This window comes from Phyllosticta citriasiana, assembly GCF_038021145.1.
Source record: "Phyllosticta citriasiana strain CBS 120426 chromosome Unknown IWZ02scaffold_5, whole genome shotgun sequence".
NCBI classification, from domain to species: domain Eukaryota; kingdom Fungi; phylum Ascomycota; class Dothideomycetes; order Botryosphaeriales; family Phyllostictaceae; genus Phyllosticta; species Phyllosticta citriasiana.
The window spans coordinates 2,079,140-2,092,430 of NW_027117282.1; the positions used below are offsets into that span (position 1 = coordinate 2,079,140).

The 13,291-nt window shown below is 55.9% G+C and overlaps 4 protein-coding genes across 4 annotated transcripts; 1 reads left to right on the plus strand and 3 right to left on the minus strand.

The window, feature by feature from the left end:
- Window positions 1–3,680: 3,680 nt before the first annotated feature.
- Window positions 3,681–4,427, minus strand: IWZ02DRAFT_469192 (60S ribosomal protein uL15; the record flags this gene model as incomplete). The annotated part of the gene is made up of 4 exons (XM_066768694.1): window positions 3,681–3,917; window positions 3,971–4,026; window positions 4,080–4,204; window positions 4,396–4,427. 4 exons carry the CDS (start codon window positions 4,425–4,427, stop codon window positions 3,681–3,683), a joined length of 450 nt encoding a protein of 149 aa, XP_066624138.1.
- Window positions 4,428–4,666: 239 nt separating this feature from the next.
- IWZ02DRAFT_400775 (uncharacterized protein) lies at window positions 4,667–5,738 on the minus strand. The gene is made up of 3 exons (XM_066765626.1): window positions 5,723–5,738; window positions 5,208–5,667; window positions 4,667–5,153 (listed from the first exon to the last, which is right to left on the minus strand). The coding sequence occupies exons 2-3, from the start codon at window positions 5,553–5,555 to the stop codon at window positions 4,839–4,841; spliced, it is 663 nt and encodes a 220-aa protein (XP_066624139.1). The 5' UTR covers window positions 5,556–5,667; window positions 5,723–5,738; the 3' UTR covers window positions 4,667–4,838.
- Window positions 5,739–6,118: 380 nt separating this feature from the next.
- IWZ02DRAFT_449559 (kynureninase) lies at window positions 6,119–7,855 on the plus strand. The gene is made up of 2 exons (XM_066767409.1): window positions 6,119–6,725; window positions 6,786–7,855. Exons 1-2 carry the CDS (start codon window positions 6,195–6,197, stop codon window positions 7,731–7,733), a joined length of 1,479 nt encoding a protein of 492 aa, XP_066624140.1. The 5' UTR covers window positions 6,119–6,194; the 3' UTR covers window positions 7,734–7,855.
- An 887-nt stretch (window positions 7,856–8,742) lies between these two features.
- On the minus strand, window positions 8,743–11,991 carry IWZ02DRAFT_375136 (uncharacterized protein; the record flags this gene model as incomplete). The annotated part of the gene is made up of 3 exons (XM_066764803.1): window positions 8,743–11,019; window positions 11,062–11,324; window positions 11,382–11,991. 3 exons carry the CDS (start codon window positions 11,989–11,991, stop codon window positions 8,743–8,745), a joined length of 3,150 nt encoding a protein of 1,049 aa, XP_066624141.1.
- Between the last annotated feature and the right edge of the window lie 1,300 nt (window positions 11,992–13,291).

The window sequence follows — 13,291 nt, forward strand, 5'->3', positions numbered from 1 at the left end:
CACTTCTCCGCCTGATCTGCACAGATCCTGGGCCAAAATCAGGCGTTTGGCGCCCCCCACGCGATCGTTCGGCAGCACTAGAGGTGACGAGATTGACAAGTCGCTCTTGATCCTCATACATGCAGACGCTGCCGTTGGACATGTAGCTCGACCCCTTCGTGCAGACCAAAAAGGACACGGAGCCTGCGGAGTTGCAAGTATTTGCGGGGCTGACGAATTGGTTCTAGGCCACTGCCCCTGTGAGTTTGCGCCATCAGCAACTTTGAGTTGGCCCTACTGCGGTAATCGGCAGTTGCAATACAGTCGGCAGTTGAGTTGCCTAGTCGTAACAGAGAGATGAATTGTAGCTCGGGGCTTTCAAAATGCTCGGGAAGAACAGGCAAAGCGGCGCCTGCCTGTCGCGGTTAAGCCCAGTTCTTGGGACTTCTTGCATCTCAGGAAGAGGTCGACGATCCTTGTACACAGCTCCAAGGAAAGCTTCGACGGCAGGGTCAAGGAGCCGCCAATCTTGACTTGAGAATCCCCGCCGTTTTGAACCTGAGGCGCGCTGGAAGTGCACCGCGTCGAAAAGAAAGTTGCTTCTTCTTTTGGAAAGTTTGAAGTTCAAATTGCTTTGTATAAGTAGCATTGCCTGTGGCCTTTGCTGTCATGACAGAGGTTTTGTCTTCGGCTCGTCGCGATGCTCTTGGCAGTCTTTTCAACCGAGCGTTGACAAGACAAGCATCGGAAGCTGATTTGGCGGCCGTCGACATCACGCGTCGAGGTTCGGAGGCGGCGGTCGTGAAAAATGGGCCGAGCGTGGGGAAGCCGGAAGCAGATGGTCAAGCGAACGGCTTCCCCAGATTCCCAAACCTCCACGTGCCACCCTGCGACTCTTCCGAACAGGTCCACCGCTGCTCCCCCCGCATTCTATTGACGTCAAATCGGATACATCCGTCATCTTCATGCAAGAACACGGCACTTTGGTCAACTGCCGACGAACTCGTCTCGTTGCCCAACCACTTCCGCAACCCAATCATGGCACCCGTGACCGACACTTCTCAAGAGCTCCCAGTCCAATCATATCCTCCATGGTCGAGTCGCTGAAAGATACAGCCATAGAAAACAATCCATTCGCTCACATGATTATGCCCGGGTGGCCGGGTTCTAAGAGCTCGGACAATTGTGGAATTCCAAGTGGGCATTTTCGCGGCATTTCAAGCTATCGCTGCCCATGACAAACCATGAACCGCATAATCCCAGATTCGATTTACCTTCCCAAGACTCCAGTGGTGGCACAGCTCCTGCCAAATCACCACATTCCCGGACGGCGGTGCTGTTGAGAATACTAAACAAGTGTCACAGGGCCAGAAACTAAGCCCAAACATCACAGACGACCAACCACATCAAACTCGACACGCTCAAGATTCGAAGCAAGAAAATAAGACAAACAAGTTTCTCAAACTCGCACACGCCTGCGGGCTTACCTCTCCGGCATAGAAGCAACATGTGCATGCTACCCCGCCGTTTGTCTTACTAAAGAGACTTTTAAACTGACTCTCGCAGAAAGCTTGAGCCACACAACTAGCCAACCAGTCAGCACGACATCATCATTGTCGCCGACAGGCTCCCCTATAGAATTGCCTTGGATATGCAGGGGAGGCTCAGGAGTCTATTTGCTTGTCCGACGGCCCTTTTTTGCTCGGTCGATTTTCGAAACAATGGAGCTAGCTCCCCGAAGTCACTCAACGCCGAAGACCTGTAGTTTTCAATTGCGACACGTCGCGGAGACGGGAGACAGGCCTGCACACATAAGAGGTGCTTAATATTGTACATCATGATTCTTTGCGTTCCCGAGCGTGGCTCTCGCGATCTTCGCTGCGAAGTGTAGCGACTCGCCGCCAATTACACTGCAACTCAATGAGACCTTTTTCCTGCGCAATTACAGACACGCGAGAAAAGCTTTCAAATCTCAGAGACCTGACCAGAGAAATGGGCAAGAGGTCGGCAAACGGCAACTCATCACTGAGTAGCTTCATCCCCTGCTCAAATCCCGACGCAACTAAAACCACTATTTCTAGCTGATGTCCCATCCAACCAGTGTTCTACGATCTGGCTTAAACTACAAGAAGAAATACAAACTTCTACGTCCCCATAAAACCCAGAACATGTCGTTGGCTGGCACTAACCAATTACTCATGTGCCGTGATCCGCGGCTACGTACCAAAGAGAATATCGCCGACCATGCTTCTTCACCGATCATAGTGCCTGCCGCAAGCAATTAGTTAGCGGGTTCAAAATGCCGGCGCGCAAAGCAGCCGTCAAGCTCTTGAGCCTTGAAGCGTACACTACGCCAGGGAAACGTACAAAGGGCAAGTAGACAAACAGCCATGTCTGCATCCGCTAAGCTATGAGGTACTTCCCTCCTTTTTTATCAACAGCGAGAGGCATAGCAGACTCTCAATCCCCATTCCAAACTCGTCTCTCAGCGCTCGCCCATCAACTCGTGCGCCCATTAAATTCAAAAAATAGACGGCCGCAAGGATTACGCAAGCTCACTGTCAAAGCACTCAGGGAACAGTATGTAGAGCATTCACACACGAATCCTCTCTCGCGACCAGACGCCCGCCCACTACCCACCGCACAAGTGCCGACGGTCGACTGCCGAACAACGATGGTAGTGGTAGTCGAACGGGGCGGACGGGCGAACACGAATACGCGGCGCAGCCAGCCAGCCAGCCACATGCCCCCCTCCCCCCCACCCCCTTCGTGGACCAAAGACGGATAGAGTCGTATGTTGCCGTTTCGTTGCCCGTCTGTGGCCTGCCGCTGACGCAGGAATGCCCACACAAATTTTTTAAATTTTTTTCTGTCCAATTGTGAGGTGTTTGGGACGGCGGGTTGAGGTGCTGTGGTTGGTTGGTTGGTTGATTGATTGGTGAGATGGATGTTCGAGGAAAGTCGTTGGAGAGGCAGACAGAGGTCGATCATGTTATCTGTCTTGGTAGCGACGTGTTGGTCTTCTTGCTTTGGGTAAGTCTCCGCAATTGACCGATACCTCTACGGACATGGTGATTTGGGAGTAAGGCAACTTTCTGAACCTCGCTTCTTGGAGTTATTTCCTGGTTTGACATCCACGAAGGAGTAAAATGAATAGCGCCCGAGCACATGGTACGAACTTGGCTGATTTCTAATGTAGGATTTCTCTTAGGGGATTGAACAACTACTTGAATTCTCAACACGCTCTTTCTACTCGAAGGCCTGCCTGTTTGCGTTAAAATTGAGGGCGAAGTAGAACAACGCCGACAGGAAGCTCATAATTCCTGATTTTGGCTCCGCGCACCGTCTAAAAGTGAAGGTAAAACATTTCACAATCACCAGTCAAAGTCAAAGCCTCGCATACACATCAAAAGCGTGTCTTACCTTGAGGGCGCCGTCACATGGGCACACGCGCCACAGAAAAGGGGATGCGAATTGCAAACCCTCGTCTCACCAAACAGTTCCAATAGTGGAAAGTTGAAATGGTTTGTTCGGGAATGATTCATTGTCTATCTGAATGCATTCCCCAGCCACCACGCTGCAAGAGCCGCCGCAGCAGTTACGCGATGCGAGCAAGCCCTAAACATGCCTGACCCATGCTTGTCCCTTTTTGTGTGGTATCCTATCCGTCCGTTTTTCGTGTTGTCGTGAGGGAAAGAAATTTAAGCGACGAGCTGGATGACGCCACCGGCCTCCTTGATCTTGCGCTCGGCCTCGGCGGAGACATAGCGGGCGCGGACGACGATAGGGACCTGGGGGATGCGGCCTTTGCCGAGGACCTTGGAGTAGCCGAGGGGCAGGAGGTCGAGGACGGGGGCCTTCTCTGTGCTCTTGGCCTTGAGGTACTCGTCGCGCTTCTCGGCGGGGATGAGGGACCACAGCTTGTCGAGGTTGATCACCTAGGGCGCGTTAGATGAGGCGCATGGGCGAGGGTGTTTTTGGGTAGACTTACGGGCTTCCAGAAGTGGTTCTGCTGCTTGTGGAAGTAGCGCATACCGACCTTACCGACTGTGTGGCGCGTTAGCATCGTCAAACCGAGGAGATTAAGCTGGTAGACTTACAGTAACCGGGGTGGTACTTGTCGATGTTGGTCCTGTGGTGGTGCTGACCACCGGCCATACCGCGACCACCGGGATGCTTGCGGTGCTTGCCGATACGACCATGACCGGCCGAGACGTGGCCGCGACTGGACAATTCGCGTTAGCAGTATTCCATGGTGACTGTCGATCTATTTGCGCTGCGCTGGTCGTGTCGCAAGTCTCTTGGTGCCCGTGGAGAAATTTCGAAAGGATCCAAATCTCCTGGCAGTGACGTTCCTCAAGACATTGCGTCGATCCAGAGACAGTCGAGGTCGTCGAGGACAATCGGGAAGCTTACAGCTTGCGGGTCTTGGTAGCGCGAGTAGGCATGATGGATGTGGCCGGAGGGGTGAGGGTCGGCTGTTATCTTGTCGTCGCTGCAGAAGAGAAGTGCTGGACGAAAAGACGGTGGTTTTCGGCGGTCTCGCGTGTGGACCGGTCCGATATTGTTCCGCCAAACTGACTAAGCGATTCGCCTCAGGCATCCGACCCTGGAACATTATACAAGCAACGCTTGATTTGTCGGATTCGTTCCCCAGCTGTTGAGTCACCGAAGGGTTTCTGGACCGTGTTGCGCAGTCTCTTCATTTGACTTGATGTAGCTATTGGCAAATTTGCGCTCCATCAATTTGTTGGAGGGGAATAATAGCGTCCTTGACCAATCTGGTCGCATAGACTACAAATTCAGCAAAGAAATCTTGCGCCGCCCTATGCTTATACAATGATGACTATAGGGTATTTCTACATTTTGATATCAAAGCTCGTCCCGCATCCACAGCTGCTACTGGCCGCTGGATTGTCCACAATCTTAAACTGGCTCCCAATCAGCTCCATTGTGTAATCGACCTTGCTCCCCTTTAGTATTTCCAAGCTGGACTCGTCCAGCACGACTCGGGCGCCGTGGTCGCCCTCGAATATCGTGTCTTCTTCTTGGGATACTTTGGACATGTCTGTGAGAGACATGAGGTATTGAAAGCCGTGACAACCGCCCGATTCGACCGTGATGCGGAGGAGAAGGTTAGGATTGTTGTCGGTTTCCATGATCTGCTTTAGTCTCTGCATGCCTGTCAGTATGAGTGTCCAAGATTGTGTGGTAGAGAATCTCCGTACATGGGCTGCGCGGGGCGTGATTTCTAATGTCATCTCGTTGCCATCTTCATCGTGGCGCGGATTGAGGACTGCCGCACGCCGTGGCAATGATGATGAGAATGGCCGAGCTAAGGAGGAGCGGCGCAGGATGCGCGATCGCACCGACTGCTGTAGTGAAATGCGGCGACTGAGGGCGTCATCTTGTGGTGAGACGTAGAGGTGGGATACTCTGGAGGTGGCGGATCTCGACAGCGATGCAATGGCGCGGCGCGATTCAACGGCGGTGGTGCATGTGGCTCGCGGATGGGCGCGCGCAGTAGCCTGGATTGAGCGTAGACAGGATTGACATATTGATCGTGTCAAGGCCATGTTGCGACGGTCGGGGATTTGGGGTTGAGATGGGATAACGGAACCCAGAGACCGGAGAGGCGGAAGAGTCCCGGCATGCGTCACTGGGGAGGGGCTTACCCACGGCAGCGGGCTATTGGCGGGTTAGCGAAGCCTGCCTAAGTAAACATTTGGCAGAGGAACTCGACACTGATTGCCGCGCCTGGTGCACCACCCGCCTGCAGGTGCGCTAGCCGCTGTACCGTCACTATCCGCCGCTCATTCCCGCCTAGACTACGTGCCTTGGATTCTTGGGCGCTGGTGTCAAGATGCAGACTTATTTTGCATGCTGGACCATGGAGAAAGACGGGGAGGAAAAGGAGAGATGAGAAAGAACAAGCCTTGCGTGAGCAATGAATCTTGGGCGGGTTGGAGGAGCAAGAAAATTCGAGCCGCCAGAACGCTGTCAAACGACCATGTATATACATGTATCTTTAGACCCTTGTTTCAGTGCCGGATTAGTGATAAGATCAGCTCGCTAGCGACGCGCGGGCTGCGATGCCGCTCGCGTCCCCCTGCGCAAGCTGTGTGAGGCAACTGCCGCCGGCACAACATAAAATGCTCGATAACCCATACGCATACATCTGATTTTCCCCCTCCATCAAACATCAAACAAGCACCATGGCGTCATTTACCCTCTCTCCATTTAGCAAAGGCCCTGAATCCTACAGCGAGGAATATGCTGCCTCACTCGACGCGCAGGACCCGCTCCGCGAGCTCCGCAAAGAGTTCATTATTCCCACCATTGACGACACCCACACTAAGCGCATTGCCGACAGCAGCACCGTTCAGACCTTGAGCGGCCAAACAAAGACCCGCTCAGGAGAAGAATGCACCTATCTGTGCGGTAACTCGCTCGGACTGCAGCCTCGACGGACTCGGGATTACGTGCAGAGGTACCTCAACACCTGGGCAATCAAGGGTGTCAACGGCCACTGGCAAAAGCTGGAAGATGGCGATTACCGCCCATGGGTTGACATGGAGGAGGACCTGAAGCCGCAAATGGCCAAGATTGTAGGCGCGCAGACGGGCGAGGTCGCCGTCATGGAGACGCTGACGGCAAACTTGCACCTGCTTATGGCAAGTTTCTACCGGCCAACCAAGGAGCGCTACAAAATCATCATCGAGGGCAAGGCCTTCCCCAGCGATCACGTAAGGCCATTCCCCAAAAACCCCTCTTCTTGTCCCAGCTGACAGCATTGGCGCTGGTAGTACGCGGTCCAATCGCAACTGCACCTGCACAACCTCCACCACTCGGAGGCCCTTGTCGAATTGAATCCCCCCCAAGCAAACAGCTCCCTCCTCCCCACCTCGTACATTCTTTCCGTCATCGACGCCCATGCCGACAGCACCGCCCTGCTGCTCCTCCCAGGCATCCAGTACTACTCGGGCCAATTCTTTGACATTCGCACCATCACGGCCTACGCGCAGGAGCGTGGCATCACCGTCGGCTGGGACCTCGCCCATGCCGTTGGTAACGTGCCGCTGGAGCTGCACGACTGGAACGTCGACTTCGCCGCCTGGTGCAACTACAAGTACATGAACGGCGGCCCAGGCGTCATCGGTGGTCTGTTTGTCCACGAGCGCCACGGCAAGGTAGCCTCACCCACCGAGGGTAGCAGCGAAGTCAGCGAGGAGGCTCTGGGCTTCCGGCCGCGCCTGAGCGGCTGGTGGGGCAGCGAGAAGAGCGCGCGCTTCCGCATGGGCAGCCAATTTACTCCACTGCCTGGTGCAGCGGGCTTCCGTCTGAGCAACCAGAGCGTCCTCGACTGCACGGCGGTGTTGGCATCGTTGTCCGTATACGGGCAGACGACGATGCAAGACCTGAGAGCCAAGTCGCTGCACCTGACGGCCTACTTGGAGCACCTCCTTTTCAGCAACGCGCCGGGCGAGAAGAGCGCAGACCACCCCTATTCGCTCATCACGCCGTCGAACCCAGAGGAGAGGGGCGCGCAGCTGAGCTTGCTGCTTAAGCCGGGCATGTTGGACTTTGTCCAGGCCGAGTTGGAGGCGCACGGCGTCATCATTGACGAGAGGCGGCCAGACGTCATCAGGGTCGCGCCGGCGCCTCTGTACAACAACTACACTGACGCATGGAGGTTTACCCAGGTCTTCAAGGAGGCGTGTAAAAAGGCACTCGAGGCAAAGAATGGGCATTAAAGACTAGAAATGAAATCACGCATCTTCAGGGGTAGGCGTTATTCATAGAACCACTCCAGTACTAGTGGCCAACAAGGCATTCAAAATGTAAAAATGACATGCAAGCGCTTTCAACAGACATGAATGGCATTCGGCGAACAAGGCTTGATGATAAAGTCATGACACAAAAGTGCAGTTCCCACGACATGAAGCTTGAACGCTCGCCGTTTCTTTCCCTCATAGACACTCGAATGCTCTTACTAGCCCCTCATTTCTCTGGTGTGGGGTGGCTCGAACGCCGCTAGTCAGCTATCCGTCGAACAGCACGAGTACTCCCCATCTACGCCCCTGCTTTGCTGTTTTAACCAAGCAAGCCTTCTCACACAAAGAACAAAGCGCAGACCCATCATCATGTGCATCGGGGACAAAAACTTCCATTTCTAAGAATCCCCGTGTCATCTGGTGGATGAACAACGGACGACGACTTGAAGGGCCGGAAATGAAGCAGTGTGGCCACCGGGCCCACAACAACTCTCACCAGCTGAGGGGCGGGGGGCATGACCGAAACAAGGAGATGCGGAAACGCAGAGAAGACTTGAGTGAGGTGGCGCCACACGAAGCAGGATATCAAAAAGCGCCGTCGACGCACGCCTTTATTGCGATGAGGTTTCTGCTGATGCTGCTGCGAGAAACAGAGACCCCGAGAAGATCAGACCCGAGGCACGCATTACTACTGGTATGCTAACATCATGATTGTCATGAGGGGGGAGAAGAGGTTGTGGGGAAAATAACGCAAACGCAGATAGTGGACACACGAGAGATAGAGATGCAAAAATGAGTTCCTAGCTGCTTGCCACCATGGGCCAAAGGTGTGTCCTCGCCCATGCAAGCCCCACGTGAGGAAACGATGGTCATGACGCTACCACACTGGTGGGAAGGCCCGGGCCTCGATGCTCGCCATCCGGACCAACGCTCTGTGACCCGCCAGTGGTGTGAATGACAAAAGAGGATTACAACCGACAGTAGAGCACTAGAACCCAGGTGACGAGATACCCCCAAGCGAGCCAGGGAACGAAGGACCGCGCGAGATGCTGCCGGCAGGTGTCGAGTAGCTGGGCACCGGGCTCCCAATCTCACCAAGACCGCCAAGGGGACGACCAGAGCCGCGCGCGTCGCCGCTGCTATTCTCGTCCGGCTCGAACTTTACCAGTGCGCTTGCGCCATTCGCCGCGTCCCTTTTGAACAAAAAGCCGCCGCCATTGTGCGCGTCTCCCTCAGTCTCGCAAATGTCGTTGACCTCGTGCTCCATTACTGGCGGCTCTCCCGTGCGGAAAGTGTCGATTGTGCGAATGATGGAAGGGATGTCATAGAACCCGTCGGCACCACCGCTCGTTTGTGCGAGCTGCTGGCAAGCCCTGCACACCATGAGCCGAACCATGCCCGGGCGCGACAGACTGGGACGATGGGGAGCTCCGCCGAGATGTCCGCCCATGCTGCTAAAGCTGTTCGGCCATCCGCCTCCGGAAGTCGGCGACGAGCCCCACGCGTTGCCTCCAAAGCCAGTTTGGCCAAAAGGATTTGGCATTGTGGGAGTTCCCCACGGTGTACCTCCGCTGGGCATAGCGAAAGGGTCCACCCGAGGCTGTTCTGTAAAGAGCGGTGTTGCCCCGAAGCCCATCCTACTGTTGCTTCTGGCGGCCGGGATAAGACTGTTCCTGCGCACCTGGCTGGGGTTTGACGTCATCGGCTCGTCGCTGTCATCCAACAAAGCACTGCTACCCAGGTGGTTACTCAGGTCATCAATGTCGGTATGGGTGGTCCTCTTTTGCTCCTGACCGAAGTCATGAGGCTTGACGCTGGAGGGGCGCTGGATAGGGGCTGGTCTCGTGATTGGATGGGTCTGCGATCCGGCTGCAGGAGAGTCAAATCCTGCTAGACTATTCTTTTCAAATGACCCAGCAGATGCTTGACGCGAGTGCGAGGACATCGTACCTACAGGGGCCCCGAACGACGATGTCTGGTTGACTGAGCTTAGGCCTGGCAAGGGTTGGCCAAAGCCTGGTGGCGCACCAATGGGATAACCACGACCAAGTGGGCCCCCCGACATGGTCATACCGGGCGGTGGAGCAGGCAATCCGTTCGGGGCAGGAAATCCAGGGTAAGGCGAATTCATGGGTGGAGGAAACATCTGCCCGCGCGGTTGATTGAAACCTTGCATTGGCGAAGGTGCCGCGCCCAGACCTGGGAAACCACCAAACCCTGCCGGGGCATGCATTCCAGGAGGAGGACCCAACGAGTTCAGCGGTGAAGAAGGCTGTCCGTGGTGTGCGGTCGTCTGGGCCAGGGATATGGGCGGCTTCTGCAGGATGGTCTTGGGAGCTGGGGCTCCGGACATTGTCGGGGACGAAGGCTTGTTTAAGCCTGGGTGAACATGTGGTGTTTTAGGCGACGACCCGTGCGAGCCCTGCTGGGAGGTCTGGCGCGGCTTGACGGGAGTCGGAGCCTTGGGGATGTTTGGAGTGGCGACTTGAACATGCGGAGATGGAAAACCGGTCGAAGACTGCTTCGAAACGAGACCTGGCGGAAGGGCTGGTGTTGGTTGAGCTGGCCGGTGATTTGCCGCGGCCTGTTGAGCAGCCTTGGCAGCCTCCTCCTCCCTCCTCTGTCGCTCCTTTGCTTCTCTCTCCGACTTGATTCTGGCCTCCTTTTCCCGACGTTGCTGCTCTGCGTGTGCCCTTTGTTCCCGTGCTTCTCGCTCTCGTGCCTCCTTCTCCTCCCGCTCCTTTCGCTTTGCTTCTTCCCTGGCCTTCTTCTCTGCAGCCTTTTGCTCCTGAGCTTTGCGTTCTGCCTCCTGCTGGCGCTCTCGTTCTTGTTGGAGCCTTCGCTGTTTCTCGGCTTCCTTGCGCTTCCTCTCCTCCTCCTGGGCCTTGCGCTCTGCCTCTTTCTTCTTCTTCTGTTCCTCTCTCTTTCTCCGCAACTCTTCCTGCTTCTTCGCTTCCGCAGCCTTGGCGGCTTCCTCCTCGGCTCGCTTCTCGGCATCCTTGCGAGCCTTTTCCTCGGCTTGCTTCTGCTTTTGAAGAGCCCTCTTCTCCTTCTTCTTTTGTGCTTCCTTGTTCTTCTTGGCTTCCCGCTCTGCCTCTCGGCGCGTCTCTTCCTCGAGTTCCTCGATGAGCTTTTGTTGACGTTCGTTGGCCACTTTTTCACGGTATGCCGAGAGGACGCGCTGTTCAAACATGCGGGCAGCGAATATCTGAAACATTCGTCGACCTTCACGCATGCGCTGCTGTTCAGTCATGGAGTCCTGGCGCTTGTTAGAAAATGCCAGACGAAGCTCGTGTGGAACTCAAACCAGTTCATCGTCCTCATCATCATAGTCATCCTCCTGACTGTCATAGTCATCATCCTCTTCGTCGTAGTCATCTTCCTCTTGTTGATTTCCATGATGATGGCCGGAGTGCGGGTGTTGCATTGCGTTTGTGTAGGCATAGCTGCCAGCATGCTCCACCACTTGGTCCTCTCGTTGCATCCGACGAGCGGCGAGCTGCTCCATCATTTCGATGAACTTTTTGCCATCGTTTTTGAGGAGGTCGTCGGCGACGGTGAGAATACCACCTAATATGCAGTATAAGCGCCAGCTGTTCCCTTTACAGTCGTAGTCGTCCGACAGACCTTGTACAGTTAGGCTGTTTCCAAAATGGAAAAAATCCGCAGCGGCACCTCGAGGTGGCAGCTCTTCAGGCTCTTCCTCATCGCTGTACTCGTCATCATCTTCGCTCTCGCTGTAGTCCTCGTCGTCGAGGTCGTCCTCATCCTCCTCTTCATCTCCAAGCTCCTCGACACGATTGGCAGCATCGTAAGGTTCAGGCAGTCCGCGGTCGGGAGGCAAGCGGTGACTATGGCTTTCGGGCCTCCCTTTTGTTAGCATGGAATCGCTGTTGTCGGGAATGTGTTCCTGGTCGCCATACAGCTCCAGTTCCTCGTAATACGCATCGTAGAGAACTTCTAGCTCCTCCTCTATGGCTGTTCTTTTTCGCCCGCAGACGGTACAGCTGCACGCGTGCTTTTGCTGCTCCTTCATTTTGCGCAACACGGCCTCTTTCTCGATTTTGACAAGAGATTTGCGCTCGTCCTCGCTCAAAGAGAGCCAAAACTCCCGAATTCTTTCCCGCTCCTCCTGCGATGAAGTGTTCCATATGCGGTCTTTGGAGTTGGCGCTACGGTGGACGGTTCGGAGAGCTGCAGCAGTCGCAAGCGAAGAGGCCGGCGGTGGCGGATGCATGTTGGGGCCAGAATGCGGGAGCACTCCTGACGAACTTCCGCTCGGAACCTCGTGCTCGTCATACAGTCGTCCGCGCTTCTTCTTCTTGGGCTTCTTCTTGGATTTGCGTACCGCCAGATTGTCCGGTTCGTCACCGTTTGCAGATGCCATGGCGGGGTCGTAGTGCTGGCCGTACGTCTGAGTTGCCTCGTCATCCGTGTAGTACTCGTCACCGTCAGCGGGGTCGAATTGGTCAGGATCGTCGTAGTCGCCTTCGTAGTCGAGAGCCTGGTGATGGTCGTGTGTGGCAGCGGCACCGTTTGGAGCCACGGGCCGGGGGGTATATGGAGAGCCCTTAGGTATCCAAGCGCCCTTGAGGTTGGGATTGGGATGCTGCTCGGCAGCCTGCTTCGCAGCCTGCTTCGCCCGCCGCTTTGCCTTTTTGCGGTTCACGCTCGGATTTCCCGGTGGTGGGTTGGCAGTCAGGACGCCGTTGCTGGGCGCTGGCGCGGCGACGTGCGCTCTGCCGTTTGCCATGGGGTCAGGCGAGGCGGGGAAGATTGGGGGCGCTGGAGCGTGGACAAGAGGGAGGAGTGAGAAGGAGGAGGCAGAGGCAGTCGCGGCCGAGGGCTGGCGAATATCTCGGAGGGGGGAGATGGTAGCGGCGACGTCGAGAGGAGGCGTGAGAAGGCCACGGATGGAATGCCCACGACGCAGGTCGGTTGGGAAGCAGGACGTGGGCCAGGCGCAGCTGGGGGATCAGCACGCAGAAGAGACGATTGCCGTGACGCTGCTCGGGAGGGCTTGGTGGGGCGCGTCAGGTCGGGCGGGCGAGCAAGCAGGCGAGAGGTTGGGTGATTGAGACGGCGCTCAAAGAAGCACTGAGGTCAACCGTCATTCCGTTGCTGTCGCCGGCGCAGTCACGTGCCAGGGTCTTGGCAGTCAGAATCCCGGCGGGCTTCAATTCAGGCAGGGCAGGGTTTGGCTCTATGTACTGCAGGCCTCTGGCTCATGTCTGGCTCTCTGAGCTGGTGGGTAAGGTAGGTAGCTAGTAGTCGGGTTGGGCTGCGGCACTCGGAATGCGATGCGATGCGATGCGATGTGATGTGGTGCCGCTCCAGCTCATCTTCACCACGGTGCCTCAAACCCACTCTGCTGCTGCGCCCATCTGCTAACGTCGTCGTCCCTGTACCTCCCCATCACTGCCTCGTCCCGGTCTCCCGCCTGTCCTGTGCTTTTGAACCCGGCCGACACAGCTCAAGCTGCTCCTGGACCTCGACCTGAACCTGAACCTGAACCTGAACCTGAACCTGAACCTGAA

Bases quoted from the DNA above. Each gene is read 5' to 3' on its own strand.
- IWZ02DRAFT_400775 (XM_066765626.1), bottom strand. From the start codon at position 5,555: ATGGCCTTGACACGATCAATATGTCAATCCTGTCTACGCTCAATCCAG. The intron at 5,154-5,207 runs GTACGGAGATTC...ACAGGCATGCAG, and splicing joins TCACGCCCCGCGCAGCCCAT to AGACTAAAGCAGATCATGGA.
- IWZ02DRAFT_449559 (XM_066767409.1), top strand. From the start codon at position 6,195: ATGGCGTCATTTACCCTCTCTCCATTTAGCAAAGGCCCTGAATCCTAC. The intron at 6,726-6,785 runs GTAAGGCCATTC...TGGCGCTGGTAG, and splicing joins AGGCCTTCCCCAGCGATCAC to TACGCGGTCCAATCGCAACT.